The sequence below is a fragment of the Girardinichthys multiradiatus genome, chromosome 11 (assembly GCF_021462225.1).
Source record: "Girardinichthys multiradiatus isolate DD_20200921_A chromosome 11, DD_fGirMul_XY1, whole genome shotgun sequence".
NCBI classification, from domain to species: domain Eukaryota; kingdom Metazoa; phylum Chordata; class Actinopteri; order Cyprinodontiformes; family Goodeidae; genus Girardinichthys; species Girardinichthys multiradiatus.
In genome coordinates, this window is record NC_061804.1 from 19,207,029 (window position 1) to 19,229,412 (window position 22,384).

Sequence of the window (22,384 nt, forward strand, 5' to 3'; positions counted from 1 at the left end):
CTAATGCTAATCCAGACGGTTATAAAATACAGCTGCATCTCAGTAAATTAAAAATAACACTGAATATTTAATTTAGAAATTCAATTTAAAAGTGAATACTATATACATTCATTACAGACACAATAACATATTTCAAGCTTTTGATTTTGTTCATTTTGACAATTATAGCTTAAAGCTAAATACCTAATTTAGTGTATTACAAAATTAGAATATTACATAAAACCAATTAAAGAATGCTTTTTAACACAGTAACGTTGTGTTATGGTTGACTCCAACATAAGACTCTGACAAAGACTACAGACTTGACAGTTGTTCAGCAGTCAGCAGAGGAGACAAAGAACTGGACTGTTGTCAGTGGTCCAAAGTCCTCTTACCAGAAGTAAAGTTTACATGTCATTGTGAAATCAAGGTCCCGGATTAAGAAGTAAGGGTGGAGAGGCACAGAGTTCAGGTTGTTTTAAGTCTAGTGTGAAGTTTCTACAGTTAGTGATGATTTGGGGAGTCATGCCATATGCTGGTGTTGGTCCCTTTGTGTTTTATCAAGTCTGAAGTCTGCTCAGTCATCCAACAGTGCTTCCCTCTGCTGACAAGCTTCATCTGCCCAGATTGCCAAAGTACCAACACATGCTTTAATGAATATACTATCACTGTGCTTTATTATCCAGCAAACTGACCAGACCTAAACCCATCAGAAAATCTGTCTTATGAGAAAATGAGAGACACCAGAGCTAACATTGCAGGCGAACTGAAGACTGCCATTACAGCAGTCTGGACTCAGCTGAGCCACAGGTTGATCGCCTCCATGCCATGCTGCAGGGATTTATCCAATAGCAGCCCATACCAGGTACAGGCTGCATTTACTGTTCAATCCATGGTCAGACTTTTCTGACTGACCTTTAAATGCTACAAATCACTTTTGTGGGTCTTTTGTGATATTCTAACAAAACAAAAACAAGCATCTTGGGTTTTCATTAGTTTTAACCATTATATTATATTATTACATTATAGTCAGTCAGTCATTTTCTACCACTTATTCCATAGTGGGTCACAGGGTAGCTGGTGCCTATCTCCAGCAGTCTATGGGCGAGAGGCAGGGTACACCCTGGACAGGTCGCCAGTCCATCACAGGGCAACACACAAACAACCATGCACACACTCATTCATACACCTAAGGACAATTTAGAGTGACCAATTAACCTAACAGGCATGTCTTTGGACTGTGGGAGGAAGCTGGAGTACCCGGTGAGAACCCACGCATGCATGGGGACAACATACAAACTTCATGCAGAAAGACCCCCAGTTGGGAATCAAACCCAGGACCTTCTTGCTGCAAGGCAACAGTGCTACCAACTGCGCCACCTTGCAGCCCTTTTACATTATATTATATTTTAATTATCCTAACTGACATTCTGAATCAAATTGTTAAAGTAAATTAACTTTTCTAAGAGTTTCTACTTTTTTGAGAAGCACCTGTATTCAAGTATTGTTCTGAATCTAACCAACCTTAAAGTGCTTCTCGAAAAAAGCGGGATTTGAAGTAAAATATAATATAAGAAAGTATTATTTTTATTAAAAATGAGCAAAAACAAACAAAAACAAGACTAAAAAAGATCATTGCAGTGAGAAAGTCATGCATTTGCCGCTAGAGGGTACCGTGAGTCACGAAAGAAGTGCGACGGTTACTTCTCCTTGACGGCCAATGATGACATGTCAACAACCGTCATGGCAACCAGCAGCAACTACTGGGAAGGTAGGAAATGTTACAGAAATAAGAATAAAACAACTGTCGACTCTTAGATATGTTTGTTAGTCTCTGTCAATTCAGGTCAGTCATATTTATCGGCTCACACGACGCGACGCGAGGCGAATAAAGTTGACACCTGCGCAAATTAGATGTTTTTATTATTTCCAAAGCTAACCTGTTAGCATGCTGGCTGTTAACGTCGAAGTTGAAAAGTTTTTGTTACTTTCAGTTTGGCTTCTGACTGCCAGTCTGTGTGTAAATTAACCCACTGCTGCTTTGTTTAAAAGAAAATGTGAGAAATTAGAACACCCCAATAAGAACTCAAGCTTAATTGAAACAAATATCAAGCTCAATAAGCTAAAGTGAATATAGGTCATCATTCCATGTTTATATTCATTTAACGTTTAAAATGTAGGTACCAGTGTAGTTAACCGTGGCCCTACAGTATTTACAGTAAGTCTGGATTATGCTTGAATCATGTTTGGATTGAGCACCACTTTTTTTTTTCTCCTAGATAAATTAGGATAGAGGTCAGATTAGCTAATATTATACAATAATATAAATATTGGCATTGCTTACAGGTATGTATAAAGATAAATATGTGGGCTAAACATTAGGACAGATATATCATTTTAAAATCTGAAATTCTGTGTTGAATATTGCCCCTCAATTTACATTGAATCGTGTGAAAAATTGTATTCCAAATTTTGAAAATTCATCTCATAGTTGCCATAGTTTTCACAATTTTGCCCTGAAACCTTCAGCGTTTTGCTGTAGTTCGAGTAATTGACTTTTAATGGCTTAAAGGTTAGTTTAGGACAACATGGCATTGTGATACTGTTGTTGAATATTGTGATGATGATTTTGATTAGAGTTAAAACACATTTTCATCTGTACTCTTTTTCTTTTCAGTCATCGGTGTCCCCAACACTCTCCCTTAGCCTTTTCATCTTGGTCACTTAGATCTGTAGAAGTTGAGGGGATAAATGACAGTGAAAGTCCATCTTAGTGTCCAAATTCAGAGCTTTAGTGCATAGCACCTGAACTCCTACAGGCTACCAATTATTACATACAAGGACTCCTTTCCAATTGTGATGTTGCACACACACACATATATATAAATATATATATATATACAGGTCCTTCTCAAAATATTAGCATATTGTGATAAAGTTCATTATTTTCTATAATGTCATGATGAAAATTTAACATTCATATATTTTAGATTCATTGCACACGAACTGAAATATTTCAGGTCTTTTATTGTCTTAATACGGATGATTTTGGCATACAGCTCATGAAAACCCAAAATTCCTATCTCACAAAATTAGCATCTCATTAAAAGGGTCTCTAAACGAGCTATGAACCTAATCATCTGAATCAACGAGTTAACTCTAAACACCTGCAAAAGATTCCTGGGGCCTTTAAAACTCCCAGCCTGGTTCATCACTCAAAACCCCAATCATGGGTAAGACTGCCGACCTGACTGCTGTCCAGAAGGCCACTATTGACACCCTCAAGCAAGAGGGTAAGACACAGAAAGACATTTCTGTACGAATAGGCTGTTCCCAGAGTGCTGTATCAAGGCACCTCAGTGGGAAGTCTGTGGGAAGGAAAAAGTGTGGCAGAAAACGCTGCACAACGAGAAGAGGTGACCGGACCCTGAGGAAGATTGTGGAGAAGGGCCGATTCCAGACCTTGGGGGACCTGCGGAAGCAGTGGACTGAGTGTGGAGTAGAAACATCCAGAGCCACCGTGCACAGGTGTGTGCAGGAAATGGGCTACAGGTGCCGCATTCCCCAGACCTGGGCTACAGAAAAGCAGCACTGGACTGTTGCTCAGTGGTCCAAAGTACTTTTTTCGGATGAAAGCAAATTCTGCATGTCATTCAGAAATCAAGGTGCCAGAGTCTGGAGGAAGACTGGGGAGAAGGAAATGCCAAAATGCCAGAAGTCCAGTGTCAAGTACCCACAGTCAGTGATGGTCTGGGGTGCCGTGTCAGCTGCTGGTGTTGGTCCACTGTGTTTTATCAAGGGCAGGGTCAATGCAGCTAGCTATCCGGAGATTTTGGAGCACTTCATGTTTCCATCTGCTGAAAAGCTTTATGGAGATGAAGATTTCATTTTTCAGCACGACCTGGCACCTGCTCACAGTGCCAAAACCACTGGTAAATGGTTTACTGACCATGGTATCACTGTGCTCAATTGGCCTGCCAACTCTCCTGACCTGAACCCCATAGAGAATCAGTGGGATATTGTGAAGAGAACGTTGAGAGACTCAAGACCCAACACTCTGGATGAGCTAAAGGCCGCTATTGAAGCATCCTGGGCCTCCATAAGACCTCAGCAGTGCCACTGGCTGATTGCCTCCATGCCACGCCGCATTGAAGCAGTAATTTCTGCCAAAGGATTCCCGACCAAGTATTGAGTGCATAACTGTACATGATTATTTAAAGGTTGACGTTTTTTGTATTAAAAACACTTTTCTTTTATTGGTCGGATGAAATATGCTAATTTTGTGAGATAGGAATTTTGGGTTTTCATGAGCTTTATGCCACAATCATCCGTATTAAGACAATAAAAGACCTGAAATATTTCAGTTAGTGTGCAATGAATCTAAAATATAGGAATGTTAAATTTTCACCATGACATTATGGAAAATAATGAACTTTATCACAATATGCTAATATTTTGAGAAGGACCTGTATATTGTTTAGATCCACTTGTAAAGTTCTCCAGCCAAAAAAGTCATGTCTGTTAATGTAGAAAAAAAGCTTTCACCAATAAGACAGCAACAAACAACAGTATTCCATCAAGCAAAATGGTATTTTGCTTGTAAACAGTAGTTAGATTCTGAAATTAGGCTAAAAGGTTGGCTTGGGCTTGAAGAGCATGTACTCATGTATCAAATCAGTTGATTTTTCATTGGTCAGTACCTGAAAAATTTACCAACCAGCTATTAGGTTGATTTAAAATTAAGAAATCAAACAGTTATGTTGGACTGAAATTTGTCATTGTGCTGCTGGTATATTGCCAAGACAAAGAAAAAATAGAAAACGGTCAATATTCTGGGTATGTTTGCTGGGTAAGTTCTCAAAACCCCGGTCTACATTGTCTCATAAAAAGCTGTTTTTAAAAAGATGGAGCAACCACTTGCAATAAAGATTAATATCTAGTTTTCAGCCATCGGCTGAATAATTTTATTCATTGTTTTTTTTATGTATTTCTGTGCCTAACCCATCTGCTTAATGCTGATTACACCAATATTCTTCTGATTTCTGATATTACCCTCGTTTCAGTATTTCGTATTTTTCGTATCACAGATATCTGTTTGTATCTGGAAATATTTTCCCCCATTTCTTCACTCAGATTTGCGTAAGCAGGCCAGGCAGTTGGAGAATGAGTTGGACCTCAAGCTGGTCTCCTTCAGTAAGCTCTGCACGAGTTACCGCAGCAGCTACAGCAGCGGCCATGACCAGCAGGCAAGAGACAGCAGGTAGCAGCAAAACCTCATAATCATTATTATTATATAGAGTTTCACATATTTATATTATGACCACATGAATAAAGAACCTTTGAACAGATTTTAGCGACAGTGTCTTTGAATTAGATGAATAGAATCAGATGTTTTGTGTGGAGCCACTTTGTACAGTGAGTATCTAGTCATTACTGAGAGTTTTGAGATTGACAGAAATCTTGTTCTTTTACTAACTTTACTACTTTAGTCTTTATTGTGACACTTTCCATTGATTCGAGGTTGCAATGAAGACGGAGTAGATAAAATCCAGTTAATTGCAAAGTTAAGAAAGATTTATGAAGATCGACTTAGTCACAAAAAAACATTTAACTCTGCCACAAAATTACCTGTTAACGTTATTTAAATTACCTCATGGTGAGCTCAAAAGTGCTTCACAAGGAAGAATACTGTTGCTGGGAAGACTGCACTCAAATTAACCGTTTCTTGAAACATGAAAAACTTTGAGGAGAATTGCTCCACTGCTTATAAGAATGCTTCAGAGCCTCTTGGAAGTGTCAGAAGGTCTCTTACAGAGGGTTCAGCTAAGGGATTGGGTTGCCACCAGTGTAGAGCGTGCTCAGGAATGGCAACAGTGATGAATGAGTGTTTCTGCATGCACAGTGAGGTGAACACGTTTGAATGCTAGCGTGGTGTGAAGAGGAGCAGCAAAAAAACAATTTCTCTCCAAGAAAAACACCTAAGTCAGCCTGATGTTCTACAGAAAGTACCAGGATTGGCCTGCAGAGGACTGGAGTTTAGTTATTCAGGTGAATCTCCCTTCAGATTGTTTTGGACCTCTAAAAAAGGATTATCTGGAGTAGAAAAGCTGAGCAATACCATGAGTCCTGAGTCATTTAGACTGTGAAGGATCAAACTACAGCCAACAATCAAGGAGAAATTAGGTGATGAACAATGTTTTTTCCATCATGGTAGAGCACTGTGTCCGAAGGAAAAAGTGATAACTTAGTGGCTCAGGAAGAAAAACTAAAACTTTGCCGGGAAACTCTCCAGGTTTGAATCTCCTCGAGCACCAGTTGCTGGTTGTTATAAACTTAACTCATTTATCAATAAAAGTCTTTTAAACTTATGAAGATTGAACTTCCGTTTCACCTTAAGAACAACAATAAAGTGTGTACAACAAAATAAAAATAATTTTGTCTGTCTCAGAATTTTACTGCCTATTTGTGAGGTATAAATGTAACTTAATTTGAACCTTGAAGTCATTTCTATTTCCTTTCTTAAATCAGGTCTGAGTCTTTTGGGCCATTTCAAGACAATATGCTCGTGTCCATGACCTCTGAAGTGGAACAGCTCTTGACTAAAGTAGGTCACAGGTACCTCAAACACACTGTTTCAAAAAATTAAAGGAACTTTTTAATCATAATATCAAGTCAGTTAAGCCTCGGGAATATTGATCTGGGCAGTTAGATAGTAGAGGGGGTTGTTAATCAGTGCCAGCTGTTTTGATGTTAATGAAATTATCAACAGATGAACTAAAGAGGTAACAATAAGACCCTCAAAACAGGATGGTTTTGCAGGTGGAGGCCAGAGACATTTTTCCCTCCTCATTTTCTTTGACTGCTTTTCAGTAGTTTTGCATTTGACCAGGGTCACTGTCACTACTGGTAGCATGAGGCGATACCTTGACCCTGCAGAGGTTGCCCAGGCAACCCAACTCCACCAGGATGGCACATCAATACGTGCCATTGCCAGGAGGTTTGCTGTGTCTGCTTTGCTCGGCAGAGTAACCTCCAGCAGGCCACTGGTGTGAATGTCTCTGACCAAAATCATTAGAAACAGACTTCAAGAGGGTGGCCTGAGGGCCCGACATCCTCTAGTAGGCCCTAATGTGTTTTCAAAGTGTTCCTTAAATTTTTTGTGCAGTTTAGCAAAGTCAGTAAATGTTAAAATGAAAGCCATCCGTTATTATCTGAAGAGCAGCTGTTTGAATTAATTGCAGCTAATGCTCATTATATATTTCTCTTATTTCACTTGCCCTTGTTTAATTATTTGGTTTAAAGTAAATAATGATCACTGTTTTTCAAAATTTGTTTGCAGCTTTCAGTATTCAATGACAAAATGGCCGAGTACACAAACAGTCCTGGAGCTTTGTCGCATAACGCAGCATTAATGCACACCTTACAGAGACACAGAGACATCTTACAGGTACTTCCTGCTGAAACGTTCTGCTTGTTGAATGATTTACTGTAAATATTCCCTAAAGTCTACAGAGTTAATGTTTATGACAGTAAATGGCGAAGGATTTTTGGCTTTAGGATTCCTCTTTATGACTGTAGTAATTTGTAATTCCTGTAGGACTACACACACGAGTTTCACAAAACCAAAAGCAACTTCCTCAGCCTTCGAGAGCGGGAGGACCTGCTGGGCTCTGTTCACAGGGACATTGAGTAAGCACCTTCAGACACATGCACAGTAAAGTAAAGCTCATATTCTTTGTTTGGATGAACGCTGAAGCAGTAAAACATTTATAAAATAAGTTTGTGATTGAGCCGAGGAAAGCTGCAGGTGATCATTTGTGTTGTTTTCAAATGGAAATATGGTCAAGATACAGACAACTATAGGCTTACCTTGTAGATATTTTCATCACACCTTGAACCCGTGATATCCATGCTTTTTCCTCTATAGTTTTTCTTTATTTTTTAACATTCTCGATATTTATTTTTGAAACTTTTCCATTTTTTTGTGTTGCATTTTTCCATGTGAATATTTGCTGCTTTAATCTAAGCCAGCAGGAGGCAGAGATGTGCAACTTGTTTTCAAGTCCCCCCACATGTTAACATCCACCCTTCCCTCTATCATCTTTCATACTCTAATAAGAGGCATCTCCTTTCATCAAGTCTTCCTCTCTCCTCCTCTTTGGATCCGTATCTCACTGTCAGTTTGCCTCTCCTTCTCTGGGGGATATCTTTTCCTAAGTGCCTTCTACAGTAAATCAAACCACAAGGCTTTCATTCAGCTCAAGTCGAGGGAGAGTGGTTACATGTGGCCGGCCCTGTCCGGAGAAATGCTGCATCAAAGTAGGAGAGGGAGAGGAAGATGTACAGATGGAGGGAGAAGAGACGCATCACGATCTGAAGCTGAAGAATGATGGATGAAAGTGAATTTTAATTATTCTCATAGAGATGGGTGGTGAGGTGTGTGGCAACAGACCAGATAATAGATGATGAATTAAATAGATGATTGGTCCAGATTAGGGGTGGATGTCGCAAATAGGAGAAAGTGCTTTGGGTGAAGCAGAGCTAAACGCTCAAAAGCTTTATTGGTGAAAGTACAAAATCTGCTTGCAGGGAGTGAAATAAGAGTTTTAGACTTTATAAAAGACTGGTGAAAATTGTCTTTTAACATTTTTGTTTGAGTGGTTTGTGCTGGGAACCAGACGTATTTGAATCTTTCTAAAGTTAAAAGCTATTAACTTCTCTTATGAGATTCTGCCCAACGTTGTATGGTTGACGTCCAAGAAGGCAGGATTTATTTGAATTTTTCCGAAGTGGTCTTTATCAGAAGCTCTGTTGGCCTCCTGATGAATTTTCAGTTTTCTTTGGATTTTGTCCCGTTTGTCACTTATTGTCAGTCCAGGTCTTGTAACCTTGGACCATGGTGATCCAGAAGTTTCTGGTGCAATTTCACCTACTTCCAAGGTGCATGGATAAGGACAAATATGTGGTAACATAAAGACTCCAGCAACACTTGAAGTACTCGGAAACCAAGTTTATAGGTAGAAAAAAACATCACTTTGATATTAGGAAACAGTACCACAACTGTCATCTGAGGAACACGCCTCAAGCTGCAGGTACAGCCCGGCAGCTGGACCTCTCATCTTTGTGTCCTCTGCTCTAAAACTCAGCAGTTTCTGTCAGAGACATCTTCTTGTGTATCTGTGCTGGTGGAAGCTATAATTAGAATGGGTCTTATAGGCAACATTTGGAGGCTGGTAAACTTTAAAGGCTGTCTCTGTGGCTGGAGGTGAATAAAGAAAATGAAGGTACTGCCTTAGAACGTGACCTGCTAAAGGAAGGCTTGGCCCGTGGCATTTGGAGCTCAGATCTAAATATGTAAAACAAGCAGAAGCCTAAAGTACGATCTGTTTGGACCACCAAGCATACAATTGATATGCTTACATGGGTATTTATTTAATAAACCTGGAGGTGCATGCATCAAATAAATTATTCTATCTTTATATTGAATAAATCAATATATAAAAGGGGTTTTATTTGAATTATTTATGATAATTTAATATTTTACTTCATGGTAATGTGCTTCATCACATCATGAGTTTATTTTTTTCTCCATGTTACAAATCAAATCCATCAGCAGGCTTAAAACTATTACAGAAAAGGTGATTGGTCTGCAGCTTAGTTGCTGTGCAGGGAAACCAATCAGATGTTAGGGTTTACTTAGTCAGACACAGCAGCAGTTTAAATTATTTTATGATGTAGTGAATGCACAGGAAGCAAAACAGTAATTTAAAAATAGCTAAAATATTTGTTTTGTTTTGTTTTTAATTGATGTTTTTCTTCTGATTTTATTCAAATCTGCTAGCCTGCTATGGCAGGAATATTAGCTAGAACCTGTTCTAAGGAAAAAAACAAACAAATATGTATGTAGCAGACAGCGGGTAGAAGGGAAGAGGAGTGTAGGAGTGTAAGGGAGAAGATGGAAGAGGACAGAAGGAGACGAGGCAGTATCAAGCATGTCTTTAAATGGTGAACATTCATGAATTTTTTACTAGTTGCAGAATGGCCTGGATGGGGGCCCATCTGGGATGATCTTCTACTGGGCCAAGACAAATCTGTCAGCTGGCCTGGTCATCAGTATCATGACATGTCGGTGCCTAATACCACAGCACGTCTTCAGGGCTCTAGGCCTCCAGAGGGGTCAGGTTCATGGCAGTTTTGGCAACAAAACGTGGACCACCACACTATTAATCAGGTGGTCATAATGTTATTGTTGATCGGCGTACATGACAACTGGTTGTTTTGGAGGCATGTCAGGAAAAAGCCTTTTCTCTGTCCTACCACCACAAATGTGAAGATGTGGAGTGATTCTGGGACTTTAAGTGGAGCTGTTTGGAGGATTGGGCTCATCTCACTGAACAAACTTTTCGGATGTTTCTTGCATGAAACAAAGGATGAACATTTGGAAAAGTCGTCTTAACAGTCACAAAGTAATCAAACACAAACTCAACCGTCTTCCAAGACCTGCTCAGTCCCCAGACCTAAAGGTTTAAACAATATAAGTGGAGGAAGCATTAATCCTTCTGAATATAAGCATCATCACTTTCTTGCAAAACAAAGTTTGATGTAATAGATGTATCACTTCTTATGGTGCTAAAGTGAAGAGATTTGTTTGTCATGTTGCTCTCTTGTCATATGTCAGAAATATGTACCGTTTCAGAAAAAGGTTTTTTAGATGTTTATATGCTTCTAGTTCCACGTTATCAACTGCCTCTCTGCTCTTTTTTCCTCCATTAGGTCCTACAAGAGCAGCACGGTGGTGAATAACCGAAGGACCGAGCTCTTTATGAAGGAACATGAACATCTCAGGAAGTAAGAGAGCTTTTAGAAAGCAACTTTCTCTCTTTCTCTCAGCTAAATGGATAAAAGTATGTTTAGTATGTGCAAAAAACCTCTTCTTTCTCCTTAATTTCAAATTTTTTTGAAAAGTACAAAACATTTGGACATTTTAGAAAAAAATGTGTAATGTATTGAAATTTAACTTTAAAACAGTTAACGTGGCATTTTTATTTCAATAAATAATCCTGTAAACAGCATTTACAAAGCACACCCCCCTTTTCCTCATTTTATTTTATTTCCAGCAAACATCTCGAAAACATTGCTCACATCAGCAACAGTTAACATTATCTTCTGAAATAGTAACAAATTATGCGTTTTATTTTCAAGCAATGATCAATTTTATTTTCAAACAAGCATCTCCATGTCTATCTTGCGTAGGATTGAGTGTTATCTAGGATTGGTGAAATAGTCTCAAAAGAGGATGTGTTTTTGTGGTAGTGTTGGGTATCATCTGCATAGAAGGGAAATTTGATATTGGATGTCAAGCACAGAGGAGTGGGCAAGCAGTGAAGTGAATAAGCAATCTGTTTTTGACTTGTCTGTAAGCCAAATGCTGTGTCACTTCTTAGTCTCTTGTTTGCAGTGCAAATACGATTAGAGAAAAAAGCTCCTCACTGCATGTTGTCTCTTTAGAAGCTCCTCCATTCTCAGCCGATGGCAATAAATCCTCACAACAAAACAAAGGAGCGGCCAAATCAACGGTTTAATGCATTCTGTGATGAAAGGAGCATATTTGGTGAGCTCAGCAACACATAAAAGCCTGGACAGAAGCCACTAGATGATTTTGATGTGTGTATGGACACAACCACTTCAGGAAAGGTGATTAGAAAGCGCTTAGCGACTCAGATGGGCAGTGAGCTCTGTACAAAAAGTACTGGGTAAAAGAAGTTTAAAGGAAGTAAAAAGTCGGAGCTGATCGCCTGATATTGGTTAGATAGATGACCATTTTCCTTGTTGATATAAAATTAAACATATAAGACCCATAGAGACAAATCTGTTTTTTAGGGTTCGGGCAGATTTATCTTTTTTAGAGGCTAGTAAAAGTGTCATTATTGTTTTATACGGCTTAATGCACCTTACTGCTATTCAGCTGCATGTTCACTGCACATAAAATGATTGCAATTTACAGCATATTTCACTATAAAAGAGTAAATTATGTCCTCTTAAAGCTAATAATCTACAAGAACATCTCAATCATTATCAAACTTTGAACTTATTTGAGTCATGTGATTTTAAAAACTCAAATAGGTTTATTATACTCAGTTAATTTTAATGACTGCGGCTTACAACTAGGACTGTACAATATTAGTTAAACGTTCAATCACGATGTTATTGTTGATAATTGGAATAAAGCTCTTTCCCTCATGATCACACTGCCACCATTACTCTCCTTGAGCTTCAGGATTTTGGTCAGGAAAGTCCAAATCAGTTGAGGAGATGGAGTTTGCAGAGCCGACCCAACTGGCCACATTGACATTATTGCGATGCAATGCATGGCCCTTGATATATAAAGGCCTACCAAATATCACAACCAGAAGACCCTTTGTGATTGCGATATTCCAAGTATTGATTTGATATATTGTTCAGCTTTACGTGCAGCGAATGAAAACCCAAAATATAGTTTCTTAGGAAGTTAGAATACTGCAAAAAGACAATAAAAAAAGTGTTTTAGTAAATAAATTGTATGTTATGACCTACACAATAATGGGGAAAAATTCTGACTTGACAAATCTCCAGCAGACAGTCGCTGACACTCTTGATAAGTTGGGTAAGCCACCAAAGGTCATTGCTGGCTGTTCAGTTGGCTGTGTCCAAGAATATTTATGGAAAGTTAGTTGCATGGAAAAAAGTGACAGAAAAAGGTGCACAAGCCACAGGGATGCCTGCAGACTTAAAATAATCCCCCTTTTTTGTTCTTATGTAAAATTCAGTTATTTGAGAAACTGATTTTTTTTATTAGCTATAAGCCATAATCATTAATTGAGCTGCACCTGTATTTAAAAGATTAGCGCGAGACCGCCAACATTGTTTTTACTTGCAGCAGATGTTGCGTAGATCAGTACATTTCCAGCATTGCAGCATTTCATTTTTGGTTTATTCTAATATTTATGTTTATGCAGTTGACAAAGCGACTTACAAAGGAGGATGTAACAATGCAGTTAATATGAAAGCTAACAGTTATGCATGTTTGACTCGTTAAAATGCATCAACAACATCTTTGTGGAACTTGTTACATGTTGGTTTTATGAAGCAGGGAAATTACTTGCAGCTATCATCCTGGCTGCAGATGGATACTAATGCTAGTTTCCTCTTTGCCTCACCCCCATTTGGATTGATGTAATAATAATGTGTATAAAGGGATATAAATCAGACATGGAGTCTTTGGGTTGTGTAGGGTTGTTTCATAGCAGAGGTTTCATAGCAGTCTAACCAAATCTTCATAAACAGTTTGTACTTTGTGTCATTGCTTATTATATACATATATTTATACTAATTTAATGCCTAATAACAGACACTAATCTGATGCAACCGAGGTTTTGCTAAAGTGTGAAGAGTACTTTTGCTTCTACAGAATTTGAGTGAATCAAGAAAAATTGGATCCTGTTAAAAGCACAACTCTGCCAGCTAATGTAGGCTTGGCAGAAAAGGCGGAGGACAGCAGTGGATAGACAGTGGGAGACGAATAGATGGAGAAAATATAAAGCTCTGTATTGATTTCTGGTCTCTAGTGGAGTCTGACAGGATGCACGCTGCTGCCTTTCCAGGCTCTTTCAGCTCTGGACCGAACACTTCAGTTTTCTGTCCCGTCACTTATCTGAGCTGCTAATGGCTGCCTGATGAAACACTGATGTGTGCGTTCAAGCTCACCGTCTTTCCTCTATATGCCTGGTAATCCTTACTTGCACCTGATGCAAATAAGAAACATCAGGCCACTGCTGTAATATGTAAATGTGTCCAGAGAAGTTATGTTACACAGAATATTTGATGATAATCAACCAAAGTTCTCCTATAAAACAGCAATCTGCCTTGCAGGATTCAACAAAAAGGCTTTTTTATAAAAGTGTAAAAATAATATAAAATGTTTTAATCCGTTATTGCAGTATATTTTTTTAAACCCATCCTTTTATTTCAGTAAATTTCATCAGTGAGTAAATAAATCTATATTAAGAAATAATTTTATTTTAATAACTATTGCCACAATTATGATACGATCCCTTTAAAATAAATGTTAAATTTGCATGATGACATAGAGGTCTGTTTCTTTGACACTCTGGCCCATAGACTGACAGAGGAGCCCTATTTTGCCACCATGCACAGTGAGCAGAATAATCCAGGATGTAGCAAATCTCCAAAACTCTCTGGTGGAGAAGGTTGAACCTTGAGGTCTTAAGATCTCCAGAATAATCATTAGAAGCTATGTGTGCATGTAAGATGGTTGTTTGGGAGGCACACCAGGAAAAAAAAGCTTTGATTTCTAGCATCACAAATGTAAACATGTGCAGTTTATTAAACTCTACAGGGATTTTTAATGGGACTATGTGCTTTGGTCAGATGACACTACGGTTATCTATAGTGTTCTACTAAGAAATGCTGATATATCATCAGTTCTTGCTTATCTATTTTATGTAAAAACACAGTCTGACTTAATTTGCCCCATATGTGTAATATAATTGCTCATCAACCTTTCAGCTGATGACAGCTTAAATGATCTTTAATGCTTAAAGACAAACAAAAACTAAGTGCCAAATGCAGTAAATTCAAATATATCAGCCAGACATTGCAGTGATTTTTGTGTTTTTGCTCTTGTGACAATGTATTTAAGATGTGGTGGTGTTAAAGTATTCATATGCATCAAAATACATATTAAAATAGCTGTTTCGACTGTAATGTATTTAATTAAAATATTTAAAATTAAATTGTTTTTTTTTTTTAAACAAAATTTGAGATTTTTTTGAGTGTATTTACAACACTTCCATTTGTGTGCCTATTGAAAATCTCAGTTTTTGAAGGCTACGAAGCTGTTTCTCCTTTGCCTATTCTACAGAAAGAAATGGGGCACCCTACTCTTTAGAGTCCTAGGGTTGAGGGCTATGAAGGAGAGGGAAGTGTTGTAGTTGAATTTTAAAGTTTGTACTAAAGTTTAACAAAGGATAAATATGTGGAAAAACACATCATGCCCTGTTAAGTATGGTGGAGGGTATATGATGATTTTTTTTTACAAAGCATTAACACTTCTTGTGGCACCAGTGGTTTTGATAGAAACAATTATTTCTACATGTGAGATTATCATCCCCCACTAAATAAATAGATTTTTTGTAAGTAAAGGTTAATTTTTTTCTACGCATTTCAGTGTGAGTAAATTTATTTGTAAGCTTTTTAGACGTGTTTACCAGGAGAACCAATAGAATGTGGATTTACCATCTAAAGTCTGCTTGAAATAATCTGAGGGATTGTTTTAGGCATAAGCAGTCTGTCTTTAACTTGTCCGATGGAGCTCGACTTTTAATCTTGTTTCTTTCTTTTTACGTTCACAGCTCAAATAGTCTCATCGACAATGCAATAAGGTAAGCTTTATTGCTCCATCCACCCTCCCCCATCTCTCCCTTTACTCCCACACATCACGAGGATTCCCTGCTCACTCTGGTCGATTAAAGCCAACTTTCTTACTTTTCAGCTCATTTGCTGAGGCAGTAAATGCTGTGTAATGTGAGATCACAAAGGCAGATGCATTTCTCCATTTCTGATCATGATCTATCATGGTTTGTCTTCCTCCAGCATCGCCATGGCTACAAAGGAGAACATCACATTTCAGCGTGGGATGCTGAAGTCCATTCAAACCAGGGTCACAACTTTAGCCAGTATCCTTTTAGCGCTGAAATCAATTCTGCTGTTGTCTCAGTGTTAGATTCATGTTTCAGCTCTTTGTGCTCTGAACATTTCTGTAATAACTGCGTCAGGAGCTCTCATTTATGCCTTTATTTATTGTTATTTGTGTGGCTATGTTAGAAGTCCCACTAAGGGATTTTTTTTGCCTGCTGCTTTTTGTCTCTGACTTATTAAAGGGAAGGCAGGCTCTGCTCATATCTTAATTATTTTTCCTTCACCACAATTCCCCTCTCCTCAGATCGTTTCCCTGCTATCAACGGCCTCATCCAGAAAATCAATTTGCGCAAGAGGAGGGACTCTTTAATCCTAGGTGGGGTGATTGGCATCTGCACCATTCTACTTTTGCTCTACACTTTCCACTAAATGTCGGCTGTAACTCGGATTGAGTGTTGCAAAGAGATTTATATGCTTTCCTGTATTGTAACTAAGATAAATAATCGTTAAAAGATGTTTAATTTTTACATCCCTTTTTATTTTCTTGTAATGTTAACACAATGAATGCATAAAGAGATATTTTACTGTGATTATGTACTGTTGATGTAAATGTTTCTTAATTAAAAGGTGGTGAGCTTTCAAATTGGTCATGCTCATTCAAGTTTATTTCAGACATGCAGAACTATGGCACAATAAACCAGTCATATAGTATGAATGTATCAACATGAACATCAGAGTGCCAACATCAGTGCATATAAAGGGAAACGCCCCATTTCATTGTTTATCATATATTGTAAACATCCACACAGCTAAGTGGAAGCCAACCAGGAGTCAGTACAGTTTATCGAGTCAGCACACAAAGCAGAATATCACACTATAACAGCAGAAAGGCTTTGTTGAGATAAATGTGTCTTAAACTAGAGATGCACCAATCAGTCGGCTAGAGATCAGAATCGGGCAGCTTTTCCTTGATCGGCTCCTATCGGCAGGTCAAAAACTGAAAAATCAGTATTCACTAAATGCCTTAACCCCCCCAACAAATTATGATCTTAAAATGAAAAATGCATGGAACCACACGAAATATATTTTTCTTTAGTTAACGGGTTGTTTTTTTTTATTCCCACTTTTCAACTTATAGTAAGCAGGACCACTTACATTCAGCAACGTTGACTCAAAGGCACACTTAGGCGCAGCCATTTATTAAACTTAACTAAATACAGCAAGTGTTTTCACAGAAGGAGTGACCCATATCCCGTTCCTGTTGACGAGCATAGACTAAACCTTTTTACTAGGCCAGTAAAATAGAAAGCGGTTAAACCCCCAATGTGGACATAGTATTTTATTCTTTTAATAAGGCGACCATGCAGACCTTTTTTAAGAATTCAGATCTACAGAGCTTTTCAGGTCTCTCTTCTACAAAAATTATACTATGTTCAATTAAAATATGACATTTTTAGTTTAATGATGAACGGTCAAATTAAGAACCTGCATTTTTAATTAGATTAATATATTTTTTCAGTGACCAGCGAGTACTTTGAACTTGATTATTTGGCCCACATGGCAAAACGTTTGGACTACAGTTCTTTAAACAAACCAACCAACAGCATGTTTTCTGGAGGGGTCTAAGGAGAGCATCTGGGAGATAACGTTAGGGTTGGTTTTGAAACTACTACATCTATCATAAAACGTGCTTGCACAAAAACCAGAATCGGTAGATTAGACCCCAAAGAAAATTGGTGGTCGTTATCAGCTTGGAAAAAAATCCTGATCAGTGCATCTCTATTTTAAACTTTTTGTAAACAGATTTTTTCCCCTCAGCCATAAAAGTCCAGTCAGTCTTTGTAGCTGATTTTTTGGTGGAAAACAGAGCAGGCAGGGGTTGCATTCTGTCTTTCGTTTCTATCTTTTCACTTTCCATTTCGAGTTCTTTTGGTAGTCCTTCAATTCCTACATTACATTTTATTTACCTCAAAATCCCACTAGCTTGCTATCTGGAAGGGTTTGCCCTTTCTCCACATTCCTTTATTCCTGAGTTTGTGGGGTTATCAAGCAGGAGTGTTTCCCAAAAGGGGTACATGACGTAAACCATCTTTCTTCATACTTTTTTTTTCTTTTTTGGTCCATAGCAGAAAAACGAAACAAAAATGTGAACATTGGAATTCCTTCAGACTTTTTTCAGCTCATATTTTGTGCTTTTTTTTTCCATCTTCAATCTGAGATCCTCTTTCCTCTGTACAAATCTGGGATCTGGTGAAGTTAAAGGAAACTTTATCCATCCACCTTGATTCAGTGTTGGTACTCTGAGAAAAAGAGAGCAGAGAAAAATATCATACACATTGATATTAACCTATACTGACCCTGGGCTTTGTAATTGTTGCATGCATGTCTTCCATACCTATTGTAAGCACTATGAAGAGGATTACAGCCACACCCAGCAGTATTGCCAGACCACTGAGCAGCATTGATAGACGCCCATACTTTCTTGCTCCTTCAATATCTCCCGTGTGGAGAACTGACCTCGACTGGTGGGAAAGGAAAATATAAGAAGCATTAATAATTTAAATGCGCAACTGGAGGAAAACCGCCTGTAGTGCCAAAACAAAACTATAATAAACCGATAGAAAGTGCTTAAACTACTTAAATCTAAATGAAAGCAGCACTCACCACATTTGCATACCACAAGGCACAGATGTTGAGCGGCACCGCGGGGCAGAAACAGGACAGCACGGCCAGCCAGAGGTAACTCGGAGGCGTGGAGCCCGGTGGTACCGGGGAGGAGAGTTGGCCCAGGCTGACCTGGGAAACAGACCTGGGTGGGACCGTCAAATGCCCGAAAGAGCCCGACTTCAGCGGGGATCTGCGTCCGTTCTGCTCCGCGTCCAGGGACCGGACGCTGCCTCTGATGTTCAGGGAGAAGGTGTCAGAGGGTTTCAGGTTGCTCTCCCCGGACGGCTCGGCGGGGGCTTTGCTCAGCAGCTTCTCGGTGTCCTGGAAGTCGGTAGGGTTGGAGACGTCCCTCTCGCCCAGGCCACTCTTTCCGAAGGCTGCATCAGTGTTTATAGCCATCACTGAGCGATAGGAGTCTACGTTGTCCCGCTGGTGGAGATGCAGAAGAGTCTTCCCTCAGATGTTCTCCTTTGGGGGTCATCAGATTAAAGCATACAAATTCAGGGAGCGGCCTATTTAATTAAGCAGTCTAACTCCATCCAGATTCCTTATTGATGAACGCGATGTTATTGATGTCTCTGTCGCTCTGGCGTTTAGTTGCCGGTGACGCACGCCTGGCTTTTTACCCCCCACCCTCTGGTGTTAGCTATGTGAGGTATTACCGCATCCATCCCTCACCTCCTCGGCACATCACCAGTGCTGGAGCCCTACTTAAGTACCAGGCGAGTCATGGGACAGGCAAAAAAACAGCGATTAAGCCTCTTTTAAAGTGAACACGCGCGGTGCGTAAAAGCTTTCCATTTACGCGCGGGGGCAGCAGCTACATCAGCACCGAGGACGCCGCCAAATGCGTGTAATGGAGAAAGAGAGGAGAGCGAACACGGAATCACAAGCCTTTCAGTATATTCACGATCTGCTGACTGAGAAACTGCTGCAAAGTTTAGCCATATTGAGTTTTTTAAGTGGAGCCTCCGTGTCTGTTTATGCGAGGAACCTCAGATGACTTTGGATTGAGTCCAGTAAAAACGTTGAGAAATGTAAATAGGAAAACATATTTTTGTCCTTAAAAACATAAGAGCTATTTATTTTTGGTCAGCAGGGCCGGCTGAAGATTCAATGGGGCCCTAAGCCGGATTTAATGTGGGGCCCCAATTCTCTTTCACAATAATTGTTGAATAAACAACAGTAAATACATTGTGGAGACAAGCATAGGAGAAAAGTGGAGCAGCGGCTCCTCAATTTTTTAAAAGTAGGGCAAACTCATGTTTCTGCTCCCTCATTTTTTGACCCAAAAAAAAAATCTGATCACACCCTGTGTTAGTCTTGTTAATTTGTATTTTTTTTAACTATCAAGCAAAAGAAAATACAAGTATTAGTATTAAAAGTTACTTCATCTTAACTGGATCTCTTCATGTGGACAGTTTAGGACAATGGATGGGAAAAGTAAAATAACCAGAATCTCAATCAGTGTCATAACAGTGCTGCATCTCTCTTACTTGCCATACATCTGTTATTCATCTTCTATACCACTTATTCCATAGTGGGTCACGGGGGAGTTGGTGCCCATCACCAGCAATCTATGGGCGAGAGGCAGGGTACACCCCGGACAGGTTGCCAATCCATTGCAGGGCAACACAGAGACATACAGGACAAACAACCCTGCACACACCCATTCACACCTAAGGCCTATTTAGAGAGACCAATTAACCTTACAGTCATGTTTTTGGACTGTGGGAGGAAGCCAGAGTACCCGGTAAGAACCCACGCATGCACAGGGAGAACATGCATCTTCCATGCAGAAAGACCCCTGGCCGGGAGTCAAACCCCGGACCTTCTTGCTGCAAGGCAACAGTGCTACCAACTGCGGCACCATAAATCTGATTTTAAAAAAATGCAATAGAAAACATTATACTGCATTACAAGTGGAGGCTGCAGGCAACTCAACCTGTAACCAATTTACAGCAGAGCTGCATGCAGGAGCAACCTGAAAACAGACACAGGCGTTGCTCCCCACCGCTGGTAAAATCAACATCCAAGGGATTTTGAACTAATTCTACACATAAGCTCTTTAAATTGGGTTATTAATCAGTATATAAATGACACAGCAAAACAAACACAAAAATAAGAATAATTACATAGGTTTGAACTCCAGATCTCAGGTGCAAAAATAAAGCATCTTAAATCTCTAAACCATCATACTTGGTGCTTCTGGCCACAGGAATCATAATATATTTCCACCAATAATTCATGACTTGTTGATTTTGATGGTTTAGATTAGGTGTTGTGTGTATAAATAAGGCAGTGTTGTATTGCATTTGATGGGATTTTTTTTATTTATTTATTTTTTGTCTGGTTCACACGGCAAGGTTTTAAAATTTTCAGTTGATTTTCAAAACCTGACAGACCCCACACGTGACGATCAAGAATCGAAGATATAACAGGTTTGGTCCTACAGTGTGTGGAGGAGTGTGTTCAGGAGTACTTTCTATGTTAAAGGAAAAAGTAAAAAGAGTCAATGGTAGTATCTCCTTAAATGGATTTGTCTAGGAGAGAAACACAGCTAAACACAGACACAAACACCTAAGCCAGTTGTAAAATCTATTGACTGAAGCTGAGAACATATAGTAAGTAATAGCAGTAGAGCCTTCAGTTGCTATGTTCTAGAGGGAGTCAGCGTTAGACACAGAGGGACAGGCATGTGTAAATTATAGAAAGAGAACATAAAAGTTATTGGTAGCTATAGCTCAGCTGATGCCCCCTCCCGGGAGGTGTCACTGTTAAACAGAAGCGCTGGGCCAGGCGTAACATCTATCAAGATAAAAAAGAGATTAGTGGGATGAAGTAACAGAGTGAGGAAAGGTGGGGAGTATGTCCTCTGGCAGTAAAGGTAAATAATTAAACTAGTCCAGCCTTGAAGTAACAAATGGGTGGACTAGTTTTTCTGATATTCTGAGGTAGGTAATTCTAATTTTGGCAAAATCGCTAGAATTACTGAAAGAAGTCCTAGGAACCTATTTAGTATGGGATTAAAATGATATAGTCTGGTCAAAGATCACCTTGAGGTTCTTTACATCATTACTGAAGGTCAAGATAACACCTTCCAGATTTAGTGACTGAATAAAGATGAAATGTCTAATTTTCCTTACTATTAATGATTTTATCCGGTTCGTATTCGCTGGTAATTATTACTACATTTTATGGGAAGAAAAATCACTTTGAAATTATTAGAGTAACTTTTAGTTCAGTTAAGTTCAGTCTGGTATTTTCTGTACTCTGGTAATCTAAGTTTTGTGCTTGTTTGACCACAGCAGCTTCATCTTTTTGTTCTGTCCAGACAGCTTTGATGCTTAGAGTTGGACATGTAGTCAGTCTGACTGTCTTTTCCTTATCAACTTGATCATAAGGAGGGAGAACAGCACCATAAACTGGTCACAGTGGGAGTAGCATCCACTTCATTCAATGGTATAGAGTGTGTAAAAGATGAACAGCTTGTTAATAACATTTTATCTGTAAATTATTTTGCAGCCAGAGCCGTAAAACTACCCCGTCTTTGACATTTGGATGTATAAAATTAAGTAGCTGTGTATTAGAATATAACTGATTTAGTATCAAATGCTAAATTTTTGTGTTTAGCACCACATCCCCCAGTAAATGTAACATAAAGATATAAGAATGCTTCCAAAATATTAATCTACAAATATATTTCGTATTTACAGTTTAAAACTGCTTAGTTTGTGTAATTAATTCTGTAACATTCATTAAACTAGAATTATTGAATGCATGTTTAATTCCTAATTAAATAATTATCAACTGCTATGTAAAACTGGCTAATTAAGTATGAGCTCCAGTTACATTTATAGCAGGTGCAGAATGACAATACCGCTTTTATTACAACTAAATTTTGAAGACCTCCAGATGAGAGTTATAAAAATATGTTCAGTAAAATCATTCAAATAAACCTAATGTTTATGCATTACTATGCTCTGACATGCACAAGTAAAGATATCAAATTTGAATGGAGATTTGGTGAAAGAAGGATGAC

At 38.8% G+C, this 22,384-nt stretch overlaps 1 protein-coding gene and 1 pseudogene across 1 annotated transcript; one reads left to right on the forward strand and one right to left on the reverse strand.

The window, feature by feature from the left end:
* The first annotated feature begins 1,647 nt into the window (after window positions 1-1,647).
* Window positions 1,648-16,318, forward strand: LOC124876856 (Golgi SNAP receptor complex member 1-like). Its single transcript, XM_047379878.1, has 9 exons — window positions 1,648-1,750; window positions 5,113-5,239; window positions 6,508-6,583; window positions 7,319-7,426; window positions 7,577-7,668; window positions 10,753-10,827; window positions 15,390-15,419; window positions 15,631-15,713; window positions 15,980-16,318. Exons 1-9 carry the CDS (start codon window positions 1,708-1,710, stop codon window positions 16,102-16,104), a joined length of 759 nt encoding a protein of 252 aa, XP_047235834.1. The 5' UTR covers window positions 1,648-1,707; the 3' UTR covers window positions 16,105-16,318.
* LOC124876857 lies at window positions 16,319-19,540 on the reverse strand (annotated as a pseudogene).
* Window positions 19,541-22,384: the final 2,844 nt, after the last annotated feature.

Bases quoted from the DNA above. Each gene is read 5' to 3' on its own strand.
- LOC124876856 (XM_047379878.1), top strand. From the start codon at position 1,708: ATGTCAACAACCGTCATGGCAACCAGCAGCAACTACTGGGAAG. The intron at 6,584-7,318 runs GTAGGTCACAGG...ATTTGTTTGCAG, and splicing joins TGGAACAGCTCTTGACTAAA to CTTTCAGTATTCAATGACAA. The intron at 15,714-15,979 runs GTATCCTTTTAG...CCCTCTCCTCAG, and splicing joins CAGGGTCACAACTTTAGCCA to ATCGTTTCCCTGCTATCAAC.